This window comes from Myodes glareolus, chromosome 10 (genome assembly GCF_982192425.1).
Source record: "Myodes glareolus chromosome 10, mMyoGla1.1, whole genome shotgun sequence".
Classification (NCBI taxonomy): Eukaryota; Metazoa; Chordata; class Mammalia; order Rodentia; family Cricetidae; genus Myodes; species Myodes glareolus.
The window spans coordinates 29827974-29846494 of NC_142035.1; the positions used below are offsets into that span (position 1 = coordinate 29827974).

Sequence of the window (18521 nt, forward strand, 5' to 3'; positions counted from 1 at the left end):
TTTTACTACAGATCACAGAGGGGTTATCAAGCAGGTACAAGCCTCCTTTCATGGGAATGTTAGGGAAAATAGACTTTCTCTCTTGGCATCAATGTAATGAGGTGATTAAGAAATATTAGTTTCCATGGCTGTCTATACTGCAAAGATTGCAACTGTACAACAAGTAGTTGTGAATTCTCTTGCTGGAATTGTTTGAAGTAACAGAATTGCCTAGGACTACTAAGGATCTGGAAGCTCTGAGATGACAGGGCATCAGTGGTAGTTAGGATGACAACTGGCAGTGGGCTGGCATTTGAGTGAGTCCCAGAACCACCCAGAGGGCTCTTATGAAGGTTTTGGAACCCAAGATCAAGAATTGCCTAAACCACAACATGCTCATATCAATAGCACGTCCTGTTGAAACAGCCACTCTTCCTTGATCATACAGGGTTTATAACTGCATAGGAGATCAACTTTGGGAGATGAGGAACCACAGGGATCACAGAGGTCATGGAGGTGACTGTTAATGTTGACAAACCTTGCTGAGCCATGGCCTAAGGTGGGGTTAGGTCACTAGTTGTTGCAAGGTATCACAGTTCATTCTACAAGTAGACACAGACCCTGTGCTGTGGGGGTTTGAAATCTTTCTGGGCTTAACTTGTATATTCTTTTTTTTTTTTCAAGATAGAGTTTCTCCGTGTGACAGCTCTAGCTGTCCTTGGTCTCACTCTGTAGACCAGGCTGGCCTCAAACTCACAACTCACAGAGATCTGCCTGCTTCAGCCTCTGCCTTCTGAGTGCTGGGATTAAAGGCACGCACTGCCACAGCCCAGCTATCATGCATATTCTTACGTCTGGGTGATTGCAAATGCTTGATGGTATTTGATCATGCTGCTGATGCTTGTTGTCCTTGGCGCTGCCCTGGAGACTCACAAAGCTCCTGTGGCTGTAGAAAGCTTCTTCCTAATCACAGAACGATAAGGATCCTAAGCAACTGGTGACAATTCAAGAACTGTGTTGTCAGGGCTAAAGAGGTGGCTCAGTGGTTAAGAGCACTGGCTGCTGCTCCAGAGGTCCTGGGTTCAATTCTCAGCACCCATATGGTGTCTTCCAGATATTTTTACCTGCAGTCTTAGCCAATCTAAAGCCATTTTCTGGCCTGCCCAGGCACCAGACACACAGACTGTTATATAGATATACATGCCGGTAAAACCCATGCACATAAAAAAATAAATGCAATAAAACAAAACAGAAGTAAAAAGAAAATGTTGTCCTGGAACCATGTGTGGTATTCTGATGACCTGAGTTCCTGGTAATGGTGAGGACCTCATTGGCTGTGACAGAAAATGTCTTGGTGACAGAGCTGGAATGGTGGAGTGCTGTCCATCTCACAGGTGATGGAGACACACAAAGATTAGCCAACTTGTCGACTTGTTGGCTTTGGTGCAATAACTAAGAAAATCAACTTAAAGGGGAAAACTTTATTTGACCTTAGAGTTTTGAAGCTTTTAGTCCTCAGTTTGTTAGTTTGATATTTGTGTGGTTTTGATGAGTTAATACATCATGTAGGAACTTATGTCTAAACAATGCTCTAAATTAGAAGGAAATTAGGACACAAAAAGAAAACAAAAGATTGTTGTCTACATATCTCTTATAAGTAAGTATCCCCATGATCTAGCTTTCATCACCGGGTTCTAGCTCTTAAAGGTTCTAGCACCTTCGGACCTAAGCCTGGGACAAGCAAGGTAGAGCAAGTGATGGTGTAGATATTGGTCTGAAGAACTGGGCCTAGCCCATGTCTATAGGGTCATCCTGGAATCAAACCTGCTAACATGGTTGGACAGTGGAATCTATCAGAACAGGCCTATTTGCTGGAACATGATGGACCCATGATTCTTGTTCTGCTGAAGTCAGAATAAAGCTTAGGTCATGGGAAACAGCCTAGAAACTGGGGAAGGTTTGTAGTTCTTATCACTAGGGCCAACCTGACTGACATGGTATGCCAGATTCTCCTTGGGTTGTTCTAGACTCTATAACCAATAAAAGAATCTTTACTCAGAGTGGGGCTAGAATCCCAGACTGTGGGCCTGCTTGGTACTGAGGTTGGTATGCAATATGGCTGTACTTTACTTGGAAGTCACCAAGGCAAATCTATTGTTGGCATCCAAAGCAGATTATAGCCTTTTCTCACCACCAGAGAGAACGTTTGTTTCCTGAAGATGGGGACAGTTGAAAAGGGTAATGTAAAACTGTTGTTCCTGGTGAGCGTGTCTCCTTTTATTTCTGTGCTTACCCTCGGTGCTGAAATCTCACCTGATTTCTGAGCACTTGTGAGGATATGGTCACATGCCCACACTTGCTCAAACTGAGGCTTGTATGATGAGTACTATCAAGTCCTCTCCCACCAGCTAGGTGATGTCATACAGAGATTATTAAGATTTATTTTATTTTTAATGATGCGTATGGGAGTATGTGCAGATGTGGGTACAGGTGCCCACAGAGCCCAGAAGAAGGTCCTGAAATTCAAATTCAGGTTCTCTGTAAAAGCAGTGCATGCTCTTAATTGTTCTCTCTCTAGCCCAAAGTCCAGTGGTTTTTAGTTAGCATTTAAGTGTCCTTGTTACTAATCTTGGGAAATGAGTTTTCCAAATTTTATATTCTTAACTATTTTATGGACTCCTTGACTGATTAAGAAATTAAGAAATCAGCAATTCTTTAGCAAATGTAAAACCTACTTGCCCATTTTGTCACCAGGGAATCATGAAAGCCACATTCTGAAGATCAGAGGCTGCACAAATACGTTAGGGTAAGAGTGGCAGAAGATCTGCCTGGGCCCTTTCTTGGATATTTGATATCCTGGGAGGCTACAGCCCTTGTGCTTCTTGACTTCGTGTCAGCAGTTCTGATGCATCTTACTTACTTATGTCTCCTTTGTTCCCCCATCAGGAATGTCAAGGTTAGGGGAACATCTTAGAAACTCAAATTGTCCCCCACCACCACCCCATGGCGCTTCCTCTAAAAATACACATGGAAAGTTGTCAGAAATGCAATATTTAATGAGCTATTCTAAATGATGAAACAAGAGCCATATGAAATTTTGTTGGTTATTATCCACATACTCAGTCTTGACACTACACAATGTTGCAAAACAAGCAACATGAGCTCATGGAGGCCCTGCCAAGGATAACTGCTCCATGAATGCAGAAAGAAGTGAAAGAAGGACCAGCCCATGATGACTCCAACCTGAGGAACTATGAGCACTCATGCTTGTAGAGCTTGAATTCTGTTACCCAGGGAAAGGTACCAACAGTGAACAGGCAGGTGAAGGTCTGAGGGAAAAGAACAAGAGAAGACATTAAAAGAAGAAGGTGAAGGGAGTTTGTGGCTTGTGCTCCAAATAGCATCTATTTCACCCTTTCACTTCTGTAGACCAATAGGTAGTAGAAGGAGATAGGGCCTTCAGGCATGACTACCGAGTGAACCCTTGCAAGTGTTGACCTATATCTTGATCTGAAGCTCCATGGTAACCCAGGGCACTTGCTTCCATTCCATGGGCAGCAGACAGTGACCCGTAGACAAATATCTAAGATGTCCCTGTGTGATTCACATACCTAACAGTAATGGTAGAAAGCACCCTGCATTTAGTTTCCCGAATGGGCTTTGCTTACTGGCGGCATGCTGCAGCTCCTTTAAGAGAGGTTTTCCTGATTCAGCAGTAGCAGAAAAAAAAAAGAAGCTGAAGTTTGTAAATGCTGAATCTCTGGGTTGCGCTACTGGCATGGTGAACTCTTACTTTTTCTGGAGGTCTGGCTATGGAGCACTTGAATGGGGTTTGTGGGCCCGGGTGCTTGTATGCCTGCATGGGAAAGTAGCTGAGATCATGTCTGTAGCTCAGCGCTCCTGCCTGGGCAAGCAGTGGGATCAGGACTGCTAGGAGTGCACAGGAAGGAGAGCATGGCAGATTCCTGCCACCACACACAGAGAAATATTTCCAGGCCGTGCAATGCTCTGTATGGCATATTTAGTTATTATTCAGATAAAAAAGGGTGTATGTGCTGCATGCTCATTATCAGAGTTAAAGAGTGCTGAGCATGGCTCCTACCTGGTAGTCCCAGAGTTGGCAGTAATGGTACCTCCACCAGTTTGAAAGTGGAGAGAGGGAGCCAGCATCCAGAGCCACTGCAACCAAGCTGCTTACCATTTTAAAAGCTCTTCAAGACAGAAAAGAATTTCAAATACACAATAGGACAGATTCAGACATAAAAGACCTCTAAATGGGTCACAGTGTTGAATAAATGTGCATAGGCTTGGGAGAGAGAAGAAAAAGAGTACAGAGAGTTATAAAAAGAGGTAAATGGTTTTTTAAAAATAAAACAATGTCTTTAAAGAGCAGAGTACAGACAGTCAAAAATTAAAAGGAGTGAAGAAAAGTAAGCCATGTAAAGATGGAAAATTCACAGAGAGTCTAGATTATGTATATTATTGTGTTTTCTTTGAATTATTTGACTGTGAAGGAGCTAAGTAACCAGCGATATACTTTATAGGTATCTTGACTTCAGAATTGAGTCTGAGGATATGTTGTTTGGAAAAGAGGTTCTTCTTGTTTCCACAGAGGATGATAACCTATGGAATCATTCCAGACTAATGTGGTTTGATGGACCAAGACTGCCTGAAAAGTCACCTTGAATGCCCCTCAAAAAATTACTTTGCCCAATAAACAGCAGGAAGCAGTTTGGATAGAACTATGCCCATATTCCCAAATATTATTTATAAATGTTTGTTTACATCTAAAGTGGGATGTAGACATAGAGATTTGCGTTGGCATAGAACTTGGTTTATTGATACAAATTTAAAGTCAGTTCTGTTAAATGTATATTTATGATTTTGATTAAGGTATTGTGTTTGTGTAGCTCATTTAAAAATTTAATATATAGTTAATAAATATAGATTAATAGTTAATCATCTATAATAGTCAAGCTTACAGTCATGTTATTCTGCTTTTCTAGATGTACAGAGGTGTATTTCAGATGGGTAGGCATTCTTTAAACCTTTCAATGACTATGAAATATAATATGGCATTTAAAATATTTTAAGAGCTTGGGACATTTCATGACAATGAGACACATCTGCTTCTCGCAGCCCCAATTACTTCAAGAGAATGATGGGCATCGAAGAGTCTCCTTATGGAATTGTTTAGTCACTTGGGCAAGAAACTATTCTTGCCTGGACTACTTGATAAACTGGACAAGCAGGACCCACAGAACTTTAGGCTGAACTTGCCTAAAGGTGAGACAATCCTTCAAGGTTCCTGCTTCATGAAAGTCTGCTAGACATTCTGCAGGACACAGAAGAAAGTGACTGACAAACTGCCTATATAGGCAGAACTGTCTTTGAAATTTCCTGCTTCATGGAAAAGTCTGCTGGATATTATGGGTCTTTAGGCTGAAGATGGATGCCCCAATGGCACAGAATAATTTGGGTGACTATCCAGGTAGTGAGATGTCTCTGTCAATTCTAGAGTTTTAGAAGTTGCTTACAATGAACTTATTGTTTACTTAGGTAATATCATATCCTTCTGGAGTCTTTGATGTAGTTGAAGAATTTATAGTTGGAATTATAGTTTTTCTTAGTTATGATAAGAGATAAAATAGATATAAGTATTGTAACTGTAATTCTTGCTTGATACCTGTTTTGTTATATGTAATTTAATTATGTTAAAGTTAAAAATCTTCCTTTTTATTTAAACAGAAAAGGGGAGGTGATGTGGAATTTCCCTCTGTAGGCTGTGATTACCATTGGTTAATAAAGAAACTGTCTTGGGCCTGCACAGGGAACAGAGCTAGGTGGGGAAAACTAAGCAGAATGCTGGGAGGAAGAAGGTAGAGTCAGAGAGAAGCCATGTAGCCCACTGGAGATAGACACTAGGAACTTTAGCCGGTAAGCCACAGCCACAAAGCAATACAGATTAATAGAAATGGGTTAAATTAATATGTAAGAGTTAGTCAATAAGAAGCTAGAGCTAATGGGCCAAGCAGTGATTTAATTAATACAGTTTCTGTGTGATTATTTCAGGGCTAAGCTGTTGGGAACAAACCAGTGGCATCCTTACTACAAATCTGGGAAAACCATTTCAGTGAGGAATGACATAGATCAGGTTGGCCTACGAGAATGTCGGTAGGGGATTGTCTTGATTACATTAATTACAGAAAGACCTAACCTACTAGGGGTGGCACCATTCCCTGGGTTTGGAACCTGCACTGTATCTGAGTGAGAAAAGGGGGCTAAGTACTAGAAACTTGTGTCCATTCAGTTTTCTTTCTACTTGTGACCATGGATGTTTTATGACTAGCTGCCCAGTTCCTAGTGCCCCAGCCCGTCCCTGTAGCCCCCACAGCTGTAGAAACCATGGAGGTGTATGTCCTGCCTTACATTATTCGGACTGTTGCTCTGCTGAAAGGGGCAAGTGTCGAGACTTTCCTCAAATTTCTTGCACATGGTTCTACGCATCTGAAGCTTCATGGAGTAAACAGCTGGAAAATCCACCTGCACACAGAAAAAAAAAATAAAGTGAACAGACCCTTCTTGCCACTTAAGAGACTCTGTGACTGTGCTTAGTGTGTCAAGAGATCCAGCTTCTCCTCCATTTGGAGTTCTTCCAAGGCCTGGTGGCAACTCTATGGAGACAGAAGCCAGGGAGGCAGTCTCTAGATTAGAGAGTTAAGAACCCAAAGTGGAACCCTGTTGGAAAGCAGAGAAGTCAAGGCTGAGTCCATTATCTCCAGTCCCTGTAACCCACATTCAGCCATAAAACCCAGACTTCACTCTCAGCAGACACCTGAACTTACACCTGCACTCCCAGAGGACACAGGACATGCTCTGGGAGGGTGGTGGCTTTCCCAGTGCTTACTGGACAGTCAGCCCTAACTCAGAGCTCCAGATACTTTCTCAACTGAGCTACAAGTAAAGCTCCTGCAGTACAAACACAGCCCAGAGCAGTGTTTCAGGAGCAGGTTGTTCTGTTTACAGTCTGTGCTTCTGAAAACCACTTAGATGTTGAGCAGTGATCTCAGAGGCCTCAGCGCTGGGCAGGGCTAGAGGCCCTTGGCCTTTTGCCAGGGAAGGAGAATTGAGTGCCCCCCCCACATGGCCAGAAGTGCAACATTGGAGATGAGCATTGCTATCCTCACCACATTCTGTAAGGGCATTATAGGATGACAAAGAGGGTCTGATGTGGTCGGTGGGCAGAGTGGGCCAGCCAGCCAGGCGTCCAGAGCAGGAGGGAATTGAGAAGAGGAGCTGTCCGGTGCTCTTTTTCTGTGCTCCATGAATCCCCAGCCTCTTTCTAATTATCTTTCTTTTACTTTATCCATTTTTACCAATTACTGTTTTGGTTTGTTTGTTTTAAATTTTGTGTCTGACTAATTTTTTCAACTTCATCTACCACCACCTTTTTGTGTGTAGATCTTTTACTTACTGAGTGGTTTTAACTGCTTAGAAAAGTCTGTTCTGGGACCAGTGAGATGGCTCATCAGGTAAAGACACTTGCCCCCAAGGCTGACAGCCTGAACTCAATATCCAATATCCATGGTGGAAGAAGAGAACTGAGTTCCCTGCTTATTCTCTGACCTCTGTGCATGCCAACACACAGACACTCACACACACATACACTCACATGCACTCGCACACTCATACACTCACACACACATTAAATGAATGAATGAATAAATAAATATAATAAAAATCTTTTAAAAAAGAAATTTTCACTCTAAACTTACACATTTAAAATGTTTCAAACCAATAAGAATGACATATGTAGCTTGCATGTGGATAGAACATGATCTAATTTTAAAAGAATTTGTGTGGGAAAAGTATGTTAAACATTGAAACTGGCAGAATTAGGTTATGCATAACCTGCAAAAGAGGTGGATTCCCCTCTCCTGTCCCTCACTGCGTAGCAGGTATATTCAGGCAGGACAGGCAAGGATGTGGTCACTTACCTTCTCCTCCCAGGAACTCAGGATATGTTCTACCCTGTAGGCGTATTCCTCCTGACTTTTCCGGTTGAACGTCTCCACAGCAAACTCCACTGTGGGAAGGAAATAAACAGAGGCGGCCGTTTCCTCATCGGCCTTCGAAACAGGAGTGATGAGGAACTGGAAGCTTAGGAAGAGAAGCAGAAGAGTATGAGGGAGAGTTTTCCTTTCCTGTGCCGAGGACATGGTGCCAGAACTTCACAGTCTCAGCCCGTCGGTCCCACAGGAGCTTGCTTATCAGGCCCAACTCTAGCCCTTGGTCTCTTCAGCTTGGGCACAGACTCCACCTTCTCAGACGTCTCTCTGATTTACACCCTCTCCTATTCTTGTTTGCTCCAACAAAGATGTTTTGTTTTGTTTTATTTTGTTTTGTTTTGTTTGCTTTTTGGGTTTTGGGGGGGTTGTTTTTGTGGTTTTTGTTTGTTTGTTTGCATTTGTTTTTGTTTTTGAGACAGGGTTTCTCTGTGTACCCTGGTGGTCCTGGAACTCACTATATAGACCAGGCTGGCCTTGAATTTGGAGCTCTGCCTGCTCCCTGCCTTCTGAGTGCCGAGATTAAATGCATGTGCCACCAGGCCTGGTCTGGTTTTTAAATCACCCCCAGTCCTGGAAAGAGGAACAAGACACCAAATAAAATGTGCTGGAGAGAATCAGCCAATGGGGAAGAGCATACTTAGATGAGGTCAGCCACATCTGCTCCTGATCTTCAATGAGACAGGGGAGCTGTCATCAGAGCCCTCCAGATTTGAATACTAAATAAGACATGGCCCTAAGACATATGTGTGTGTTAGTGGAAGTCAGTGAGTCAAGGAGCAACTGAGATGCAAATAATAGGAGAGAAGAATAAGCTTTGAGTCTGAGGAGGCGCAGCTGCTGGAGGCTCACGGGACATGCGCAAAGCCTGCCTGAGCGCCACTGGCATGGGGCCTATGGGATTAGGTTGAGAATGAAGACCACTGTCCTGTGTCACTTCCTTGTTGCTTCATAGTTTTGGTCCAACTACTGACAGAGCAATTGGTTGTGCAGAAACAAAGACAGGAGGTTCAGTGAGAGAACTGTCTCAAGGAAATAGGTGTGAACAATAAAGACAACTGACCTCAGATATGGTCTTTGTAGTCTCTGACATATCAGAGTACCTCAGTTATTCACGGTAGCTGCATTTATGGGGATCTGTGAGATGCAGCTCCTTCACGTATCTTGGTCTCCATAGAAGGCAGACATGGGAACATCTTAACTTATGTCTCTTCCTTTTGCCCAGAAGAGAGAGGTGTTACCTTGCTCAGAAAAGGCACCACACTCTTTCTTCGCTAACAGCTCAGAAGATACACTCTTTCTTTGATAAGAGAATTAAATGGTCAAAACTGGCAAAATTTTCCAGGCTTATTGCCTATATTAGCTCCAAGTTCTGAAGCTTAGACTGAGTGTGTGATCTGGCCAATCTGAACAAATTATTAGGGCAAGAAGAAAAACTTTTTAGAGAGTTGACAGACTGAAAAGATGTAGCCTGTGACCAACAAAGATCACTTGCCTGGACGTTGTAGGTACAAGACCTGCATGGGAAACTGGCAAGGTGGCTCAGCAGGTAAAAGCTCTTGCTGTCATCCCTGAGGTTTGATCCTCAGAACCCACATGGTGGAAGAACAAACAGACTCCTCCCCCCACCCCCCCAAGTTGTCCTTAAAGGCATACCCAAGTGCGTGTGATCACACACACACATACCCAATAAACAAATAAGCAAGCATGCATGGAGTCTAAAAGGCATGTCAGATAGGCTGGCTGGCAGCAGAGTGGTTAGAAACATCTGGAGGTCCACTCTTCTGATACTAAGGCGGAACTGTTGCTATCTGCAGGACGTTCTGGGTTCTGTGAATCTGAAGAAAAAAAAATGCTGATTAGAAAGTCACAGGGACTCACATCTTTTTAGTTCCTTTCCCACGAATGGCTGATTCTGTGGCTCATTGTTAGGACAGAAAAGGCTTCTTCTCAGTGGAGAAGGGGAAGATAGCAAAGGGCTACTTTTCTAGGACATAGATAATGAAAATCTACTCTTCCAGGGTGGGTGGGGACGATAGAGGCAGCTTTCCCTGGGAGACCGGACAAGGGGAGACATTCCCTGGAGAATAGTTTTCAGTTCTCAGGGGGCTTCAGTGAGATGTGTCTTTCCTAGCAAAGCCTGTGGAAACCAACAATATATTGCACAGCCTCATAGCCTTCAGAGTGACTTTTAAAATCAGTGGAAAGCTTGCAGCCTAGAGGGTTCACTCATCTCCCCTTGCTAACAGTTCCCCCGACCTGGAACGGCCCCCTTTCAGGTCCACAACTCTTTCTATATGCTGCTCTTCCCCAGTCCACAGTACAGATAGATCCCAGACTTAGAACAACACCTAGGGCAAATGGAAAAGGATATTTGAAGGGCACTTCCCTGAGGTGGATATATATTTTAGTCCCAATGACATGAAATAAGACTCCTCCTTGATCCTTATGGTTACGGACCAGATGATCTTTTGAACAAGGTCAGAATGAGACATTTTGCCTGTGCTTATGTGCCATTAGTTGGTTAAATTCCATGAAAATGACTCATCTTTAAAAATAGGCCATTTATTTTTTATAAGAATTGGCATTAAAAGCCTGGGGAGATGGCTCGATTGGTAAGCTACTTGCCTTGCAGGGACAAGGATCCAAGTTTGTATCCACAGCTAATTGGTGACACATGCCTGTGATCCTAGCCCTGAGGAGACAGAAACAAGAAGATTTCTGGAGCTCACTGACCAGCAAAGTGTTGTCAAATCATTGAGCTCTGGGTTCAGTAAGAGACCTTATCTCGAAAGATAAAGTGGAGAGGGATAGAAGAAGAAGATAACCCACATCAACCTCTGGCTTACACATACGCACACACACGCATGCATGTATACTTACAAGACAATACTTACAAATGCATACACCATATGCCACACTACACATATGCAAAAAAATTATGTCAAAAATTAGAGCTGAAATGGAAAATACAACAGTGAAAGCACGAAGTGTGGCTGACCCAAATACAGTGTCCCACCTGATGGAGATGTCACAGTATGGCAGAGATCAGGGGAAGTAAACGGATCTGATGAAAAGTGACCTAAGAGTATTGGACCCCATTTTCTGGGATCAAGGTCACCCCTGTGCAGAACCAAGTAACGCACTGAACTGTGTTCAGGTCTGTATAATTTCCCTCGGTGAAGGTCAAAGCTCTTTCCTCTTCCAGCACCATTTCCACAGTCCCCATGAACATAGCTAAGGGAGCAGCACCACAACCCAACTGCCTGAGCTTCCCCATAGGGAACTCTAGATGATACAGCAGTGACTCTTTCAAAGGCCAGTGACCGGCTCTGCACAGGGACATTAACCCTAATCTCCCTCCGTGCTCTATCTTATCAGTACGTGGATCTCAGATTCGGGGAGAGACAGCAGGAACATCACGCCACCTTTCTCTAGGATCAGCCAAGACTTGCTGACAAATATTCCAAGAGCTGGTATCCCAAGGTCTGTGTACCTTGTCCATAGGAAGCCCAGATAGAAAAATGTACACAGCAGTGGGAAGGGGGCAAGACCACAGAGAAGCCATGAGGAGCAGTAGAGACAGCCTGCTCTCAGAGCAGGGAGGTGAATTCTATAAGACTTCCTCTCCTAGGGTCCCACACCCTGTTTCCAATCACTACACAGTCAGGGATCAGAAAGGGTGCCATTATGTTTAACCTTTCATCAAAGGAGGCACAGGTGAATTATGCCTGCTATCTGACCCCATAACAGGTCTCTGGGTGGCAACCTCACCCACCACACACAGAAGACAGACAATTCCAGGAGTTGCTGCTCTCCATGAGCCATGTGTCACTTTGATCTTCTCCCTAAACTCCAGAAAGACGATGAAGGCAACAGATTACCTGGACTTGTAGGTCCCGACCAGCCATCATTGCAAATGAACTACAATCCAGGTATTCTATGAAGTGTAACTGGTGTTCTGGTTGACCCCAACAAATCCACCCTCCCCATATTTGTTTATAGGTAGAGAATACACTACTCAACCAGAAAATCATTGGAGAATTCTTTGTGAACTTTGCCAGATTGTGTCTTGAGCCAAGCAGAACCAAACAGAACTTGGAGGCTAAGGGAGTTCTGATACAAGACCCCAACTATTTTTTCTCCATCTGCCCAAACCCTGTCTTAAGGTTATGAAAATAAAGCCTTCCCTAGAGAATTCCTTAGCCTGTCATGCGTGAGCTAAGTGGGAACTGACTTTCTCTGGAATGATCTGGAACTGAAATGGGGAAATGAATGACTTCAAAGATGGTAACGCAACTGATAGTCACTTTGCTAGTGTTTTGCTAATTCCATGCACTTGTGTGAATTTCAATGAGTGAAGAAGGGACCCCATGGAGCAACTGTGGACATTGGAAAGTATTTATGTTTGGAACTTAGTTAGGTTAGAAATAACATCCATCTATTATAAGCAGATTGTCTCTCCTCAGAGATAAAGGCACCTCCTAGAGAAGGCTGCAAAACCTCAGAAAATAGCATCACTCTTTCTCAGTGTCAGATACACACACACACACACACACACACACACACACACACACAATTAATGAAGATAGTGGGTCAGCTGTGGTGGTCGTTTATCTTGAAGCATCTTTATTTAAAAGTGAGAGTGGCAAGGTACACTGGATGCTGATTAGATATCTTTGCATTGTTTCTTCAGCATCTTAAGTTCAAATTTCCATGGTTTGGATCTAACAATAAAAATGCAAAACACCATCTAAAAAAGACAAGAATAAAATTAATTAGGGAGCTATGGAAAAGGCATAGAAAGTACCTGAATTTAGATCCCAAGCACCCATGTGAAAAATTCAGTCATAGTTTTATATCTGTATAACCCAAGCACAAGGTGAGCAGAGACAGGCAGATCCTGGAGGTCAGTGGTCAAGCTGTCTACCAATCAATGAGCTCAGTGAGAGAACTTATCCCCCAAAATAAGATCTACATGACCACGTGCATATAAATAAACACACATAGAGGTATAAGCCGAGAGAGAGGGAGAGAGAGGGAGAGGGAGAGAGAGAGAGAGAGAGAGAGAGAGAGAGAGAGAGAGAGAGAGAGAGAGAGAGATAGTATGAAAAAAGGGGAAATGACACAAGTTACTGTTTCCAGGTCCCAGGATTTAACTTAAGAGGACTAAGAGAATGAGTCAAGCATACCCATTGCACTGCATGTATGGTCAATTTTGGTTCTAAAGACAGAGGAGTCAGACTTCCTCACAGAAGCATTCTGAACACAGGAAATGTTCGACCTTTCAAATCTGCCTCCAGTTACAACCCATTTTCCTGTGATCAACAGAGGCCCTCTGCTGTGCCTAGATCCCAGTGGATCCTGCTTCATGGAATCAATGAAACCAGAGCACACAGAGCTGTGTGCTTCTCAGAGAAAGTAGGAAATCTGTTCAGACACCAAGCAAAACCAAGCAAAACATCCTTCATGGAGAACCTCAGAGAGATGTGTGACCTGGTCTCAGAGTCTTGCAGAAGGGCAGCTCCCACTCATGATGGGCAAGGAGCACTCTCTTCTAAAAATTTACATTAACTTAGAGTAAAAATATAAAGTTGAAATATCTCTATGGCATTAAAAGTGAATGATATGTGAATAATATCCTTAAGCAAAGATGATCAAAAAATTGCATCAAAATACGCATCATGCATAACAATTTAAAAAGCAGAGAGAATAAAAGCTTCAATTTATAGGAATCTCTATAAAGGTTATCTTGACCTAGATGGTGCCCAAAGTCACTCCTGGAAGTGAGAAAGTGGAAAATTATCAAGGGTCCCAGAAGGACCCACACTACCATTTTTATCTCTAGTATAATTTTATGAAGTTTTAGAATACATTTATGTACACATATACAACCTAATTCACTTATACAGCACAAATTGAGATATAAAATGTCTGCTTATCAGACATTAATATTCATCCCATTGTCATAGACTGGCCCCTGTGTACTCATCTGGGCACAAGGTCTGGTAACACTAGAGCACAGCTGTGATGCGCCTCAACTCTAACACGAAAGAGCAAAAGGCAGTACATGGGATTCTATGTTGGACATCTAGAGCCATTCAGAAGCCCCACAGCCTCCCATGGCTTCCATACAACAACAGGCCTAATAGAATCAGACAAGATGGTTTTTTCCTGACCCTCCCTGCTTCAAGGATTTCGGTGAAGTGATCATGCCACCCTGTTCACTGGCTCAGTTCCTCCTCGTACATGGCACTTGGGGAAGGGTATCTACCAAGAAGGCCACTATCCAGGCCTGATAGCAGGGTCTGCTTATCTCTTCTTTAAGAAGGTAGGGCTGCAGAGATAGATCAGTGAGTAAAGAATGCTGCACACGCATGAAGACCTGAATTCAGACTCCAGCATCATGTAAAAGCTGGAGACAACATCACACATCTGTAATGTCAGCACTGTGAGGAATAGAGACAGATCCCACAGGCTTCCTAGACAGCCCACCTAGCCCAAATGGCAAGCTCCATCCTCAGTAAAAGACTATGTCTCCAAAGACTATGTAAGATGAACAGCAGTAGAGGAAGATAGCCATCATCAACCTCTGGCGTGCACTTGCACAGGCACAAGCATGCACACACCTACCACTACTACTGCCGATGCTGCTGCTATTGCAATTGCTATACTACTATTATTGATAATGGTAATGATGATGATGATGATAAAATATTATTTTTAATATTAATAAAACAATACTTTTCCCTCTATGACTTTGTACCAGAGAAGCCTCAAACAGAAGGAATGAAGCTGGTGTAGCTCCAGCTTTATCAGCCATCCTCTGTGAGGCGCTGCACCTACGATAGTGAGTGACCCACCCATCTGGAATATTCCTGCCAGTATACACCATAGGAGCAGAATGATTGTTCAGAGGTACTCTATCCAGAATGCAAAATAGCATGAAATACTGAATTGGCTTTGCTTTAAGCCTACTTTCATGTGTAATATATATGTCTCCCTCTATGTATGCTTGTACATGTGTGTCTTCCTGATTGTTTGAGCATGTATATATGCATGTATATGTCTCGTAGAATGGAGTAGGATGGTGTTGATGATAGATAATAGAAACATCTCAGGTCTGAAGTCTGGCTACCACAGTCTCACACAGAACAGAGTTTAAACAAGAAACTAGCAAACGTGTTAGACCTGGCCTCACGGTGTTCTTTTCACGCAGGTAAGACAGGGGCCATTTCTCGCATGTCAGTTACATACCTTTTGCATTTTAGGATTTTGTTGAAGCAGGCAGTTTTCATTTTCTCCAACACTTTTCTTACACATCGTCCGGGCAATGTTTACTTCAAGATAGTACTCCAGACTGTCTGTAATCTGTCAGTGAGTCATACAAGTCAAATCTCGTAGAAGAAACCAGCATCAAGTAACCCCTCTGGTAAGCCAATATGCCATTGGCTTCTTAGGGCTAGACTACCTTTCCTGCTCTTCCTTGACTCCACATCTCCTGGCAGAAGTTTGGAGATGATTTGAGGGAATTCTTATCTTGACATCTGTTTCATTTCCCTCTCACAATTGTTTGATATTTGTTTATTGACCTTTTTTTTTTTTTGGTTTCTTCAAGACATGGTTTCCTCTGTAGCTTTGGAGCCTGTCCTGGAACTAGCTCTTGTAGACCAGGCTGACCTCAAACTCACAGTGATCTGCCTGCCTCTGCCTTCCAATTGCTGGGATGAAAAGCGTGTGCCACCACCACCTGGCTGACATTATTTTGCTATTGTATACAGTATATGTATGTGTATGGTATATGTATGTATTCATGTGGGTAGGTATATTCGTGCATATGGATGCCTGCATGCACCAAGAGGCCACAGGTTGATGTCTTCTTGGATCACTTTCGCTGAACCAGGAGCTCATTAATTTTGCTAAGCTAGATGACAAAAAAGATTCAGGGGTCTACTTATCTCTGCCCACTGCCCCAAGAGCCGTGCACTGTCATGTCCAACATTTAAATAAATGCTGTAGATCAAATTCAGGTCCTCACTTTACCAACCCCTCTTCTTAGCCCCTAGGTTTTACTTTTATATAGCAAGTATACTGAGAAGGAAACAAGGAACTTACAAAGAGAATTCTCCAGTGAGAACTAACAATAGGGATATCTTTTGGCCTTGTTTCCACTCCTATGTAGTAGCTATCCCTGACACTAATCTCTGTCTCCAAAAGAAGACCGAGGGAAAAAGGAATTAGGAGCAGGCAGTGCACCTACCTGCTCCTGAGATTTTAGGATGTTCACCACCTTGAAATTGTACTGGTCCTTGCTGGCCTTGTTATACTCTTTCATGGCATACCAGAGTGCTTGCTGCACATAGACATAGGTTTTGGAGATGTCTTCAAATGGCCTCACAATCTTCGGTGAGCCCCAGGCTTGGACTCTCCTAGACACAAGGCCCACTGTGATCACCAGGAACAGCAGGGCCTGTAAGAATCTGGCCATGGTATCTCATTTAAGGAGACACATGCCAAATTCTTTTCTTCTTTCTAGAGCTGGTGTGGATGTAGCCAGTAAGGCCCTGCTGCCTCTGCAGGTCTAATAATGCTTTCACCTCAACTCCTGACACTGCTGTGGGTTAAAAAGAAAGGATTTCTGTTAACATCATTATGATACTGTACTATAACGAGAAATGCATATTTGATTTCCACTCCCCCACCCCATATTTCTATCATTAGAATCCTGCTATTCCTGAGTGATGATGAGAGAAAATATATATATATATTCTGTAGCAAGCCCTTTTCAGCCATGTAGAAGTTAACTCTCTTTGGTAATAAAAGAGACAGAGTTCATTGCCAGAAGTACCAAACAGATTGAACCTTTCAGCTCACCTTTGGCCTTGAAGGGATGGAGACTGAATTAATCACCAATGGGTAATGGTTTTATCAATTGTGCCTGTGTGTTGGAACCTCTGTAGTATGTCTGAAAAGGCTTAGGAGAGCTGCCAGATTGGTGCAGGCTTGGGGGCTTGGTGGAAATGACATGAGTCCCCAAGTACTCAAGTACCAGCCTTTCTTGATGTATGTAATTATGCATCGAGCCGCTCATCTGTTCCTTAATAATTGTCCCTACTCCCTCCATCCCCACCCGTTTTTTTTTTTTCTGAGTGATACCATCTTCTTGTTCTCAAGGTCCTGATGAAGACAGAGTCTGAATCAGATCTCCGTGCACAGGCAGCATGAGAAGCGCTTCCTCAGCCAGAGTATATTCTCAAAGTTCTTCTTTTTCCAGGTACAGATGTGGCAAGGCCCACCTGAGATTCCCTACAGGCCTTAAAGGCTGTGTGCGCAGAACCTCCCCCATTGGCTGGGCAGCCAGTTAGAGCTCAGACCTTCTTGCTGGCCTGAGACTTGTCAGGCCCTGTGTCTCTTATGCCACTCTCTCGTTGCCATCTTCCATAGGGGCTGAATACAGAGTGGCCCCTTTACAAAGAAGGAAAATGAGCTTAGTAAAAAGCCAAGAAAATGCCTAAGGCTGCTTGATGGGGGTTTCCAGGTCTAAACACTGCTGGTCCCACCCTGTTAACCTACCTCAATCGAGGAGACATTCACATGTTAAGTCACAACCTGGAATACGCGTTTGCTTTGGAGGTTATCCCATCTTACCAGAGAAGATAAATTGAGTTGAAATATCTAAGCTCTGGACAAACTGGTTAAGGCGTGTACAGTAGAGACAGTGAGCAAACAAATAGCTTAAGAGACACTGCAGGATTCTTGAGAAGTGGAAAGACCACACTTAGGTGGTGCATAGAATATGCTGGCAGACAGACTTTGCTGACTCCCCAAGGGAGGAGGCCTTATCCTGAGGAGCAGATGGGGATGGAGTGGGGAGGAGGGGGAAGTGGAAAGAAGGGAGAGGGGGCAACTGTGGTTAGTATGTTAAAAAAAAATCTTTTAAATAAAAAAAAATAATTTGGTGGCAGAACTAAGAGACATGCATCTAGCACTGAATCTGAGCATGATACATATAACTGGGGTACTTCTGAGGTTTTAATCCACCCACTCTCTGACAGCATCATTCTGGTCCCGTACATCCTGTCCATAGGTAATGTTCATCTGCTCATGCAGTAGGCTCTCTCGAGTGGACAACTGTGTTTCTTTTTTGATGCTTTACAGGCAAATCAGAGCTAACTGTTCAGTGAGTCTTTGTGTTCTCTGTTCTCTGGATTACTTTCCTGGCCCTCGAAGACCACCCTGGACACTCTTTCCTGTACCATGTCTAAACCAAGCTCTCAGCCACGTTGCTGATCATTGGGCCTTAAAGAAACCGCTCTGCCCCACAATAGGTACCTGTGTCTTCAGTGAAGACTAAGATTAAACGGCCTCTAGCCCCAGGTTGTTCGCCATCACCATCACACTCAGGTCATGCTCCTGTTCCAGGTCAGGCCTCTGTGGGAGGTTAAGTCCCAGGTGCTTCTGGCCTATGACTCCACT

General features: G+C 43.4%; 2 protein-coding genes across 3 annotated transcripts; both read right to left on the reverse strand.

Annotated features, from left to right (window-relative positions):
* Positions 1-3014: 3014 nt before the first annotated feature.
* Positions 3015-8287, reverse strand: LOC125413891 (cystatin-9-like). The gene is made up of 3 exons (XM_048455578.3): positions 7977-8287; positions 6409-6522; positions 3015-3308 (listed from the first exon to the last, which is right to left on the reverse strand). The coding sequence occupies exons 1-3, from the start codon at positions 8196-8198 to the stop codon at positions 3231-3233; spliced, it is 414 nt and encodes a 137-aa protein (XP_048311535.1). The 5' UTR covers positions 8199-8287; the 3' UTR covers positions 3015-3230.
* A 4367-nt stretch (positions 8288-12654) lies between these two features.
* Positions 12655-18495, reverse strand: LOC125413896 (cystatin-13). 2 transcript variants are annotated; one of them, XM_087911426.1, is made up of 4 exons: positions 18378-18495; positions 16306-16659; positions 15303-15416; positions 12655-12798 (listed from the first exon to the last, which is right to left on the reverse strand). In XM_087911426.1, the coding sequence occupies exons 2-4, from the start codon at positions 16531-16533 to the stop codon at positions 12715-12717; spliced, it is 426 nt and encodes a 141-aa protein (XP_087767552.1). In that variant the 5' UTR covers positions 16534-16659; positions 18378-18495; the 3' UTR covers positions 12655-12714. The 2 variants fall into 2 exon arrangements, with proteins under 2 accessions (XP_087767552.1, XP_087767553.1); XM_087911427.1 differs by lacking the exon at positions 18378-18495 and adding an exon at positions 17619-17892.
* Between the last annotated feature and the right edge of the window lie 26 nt (positions 18496-18521).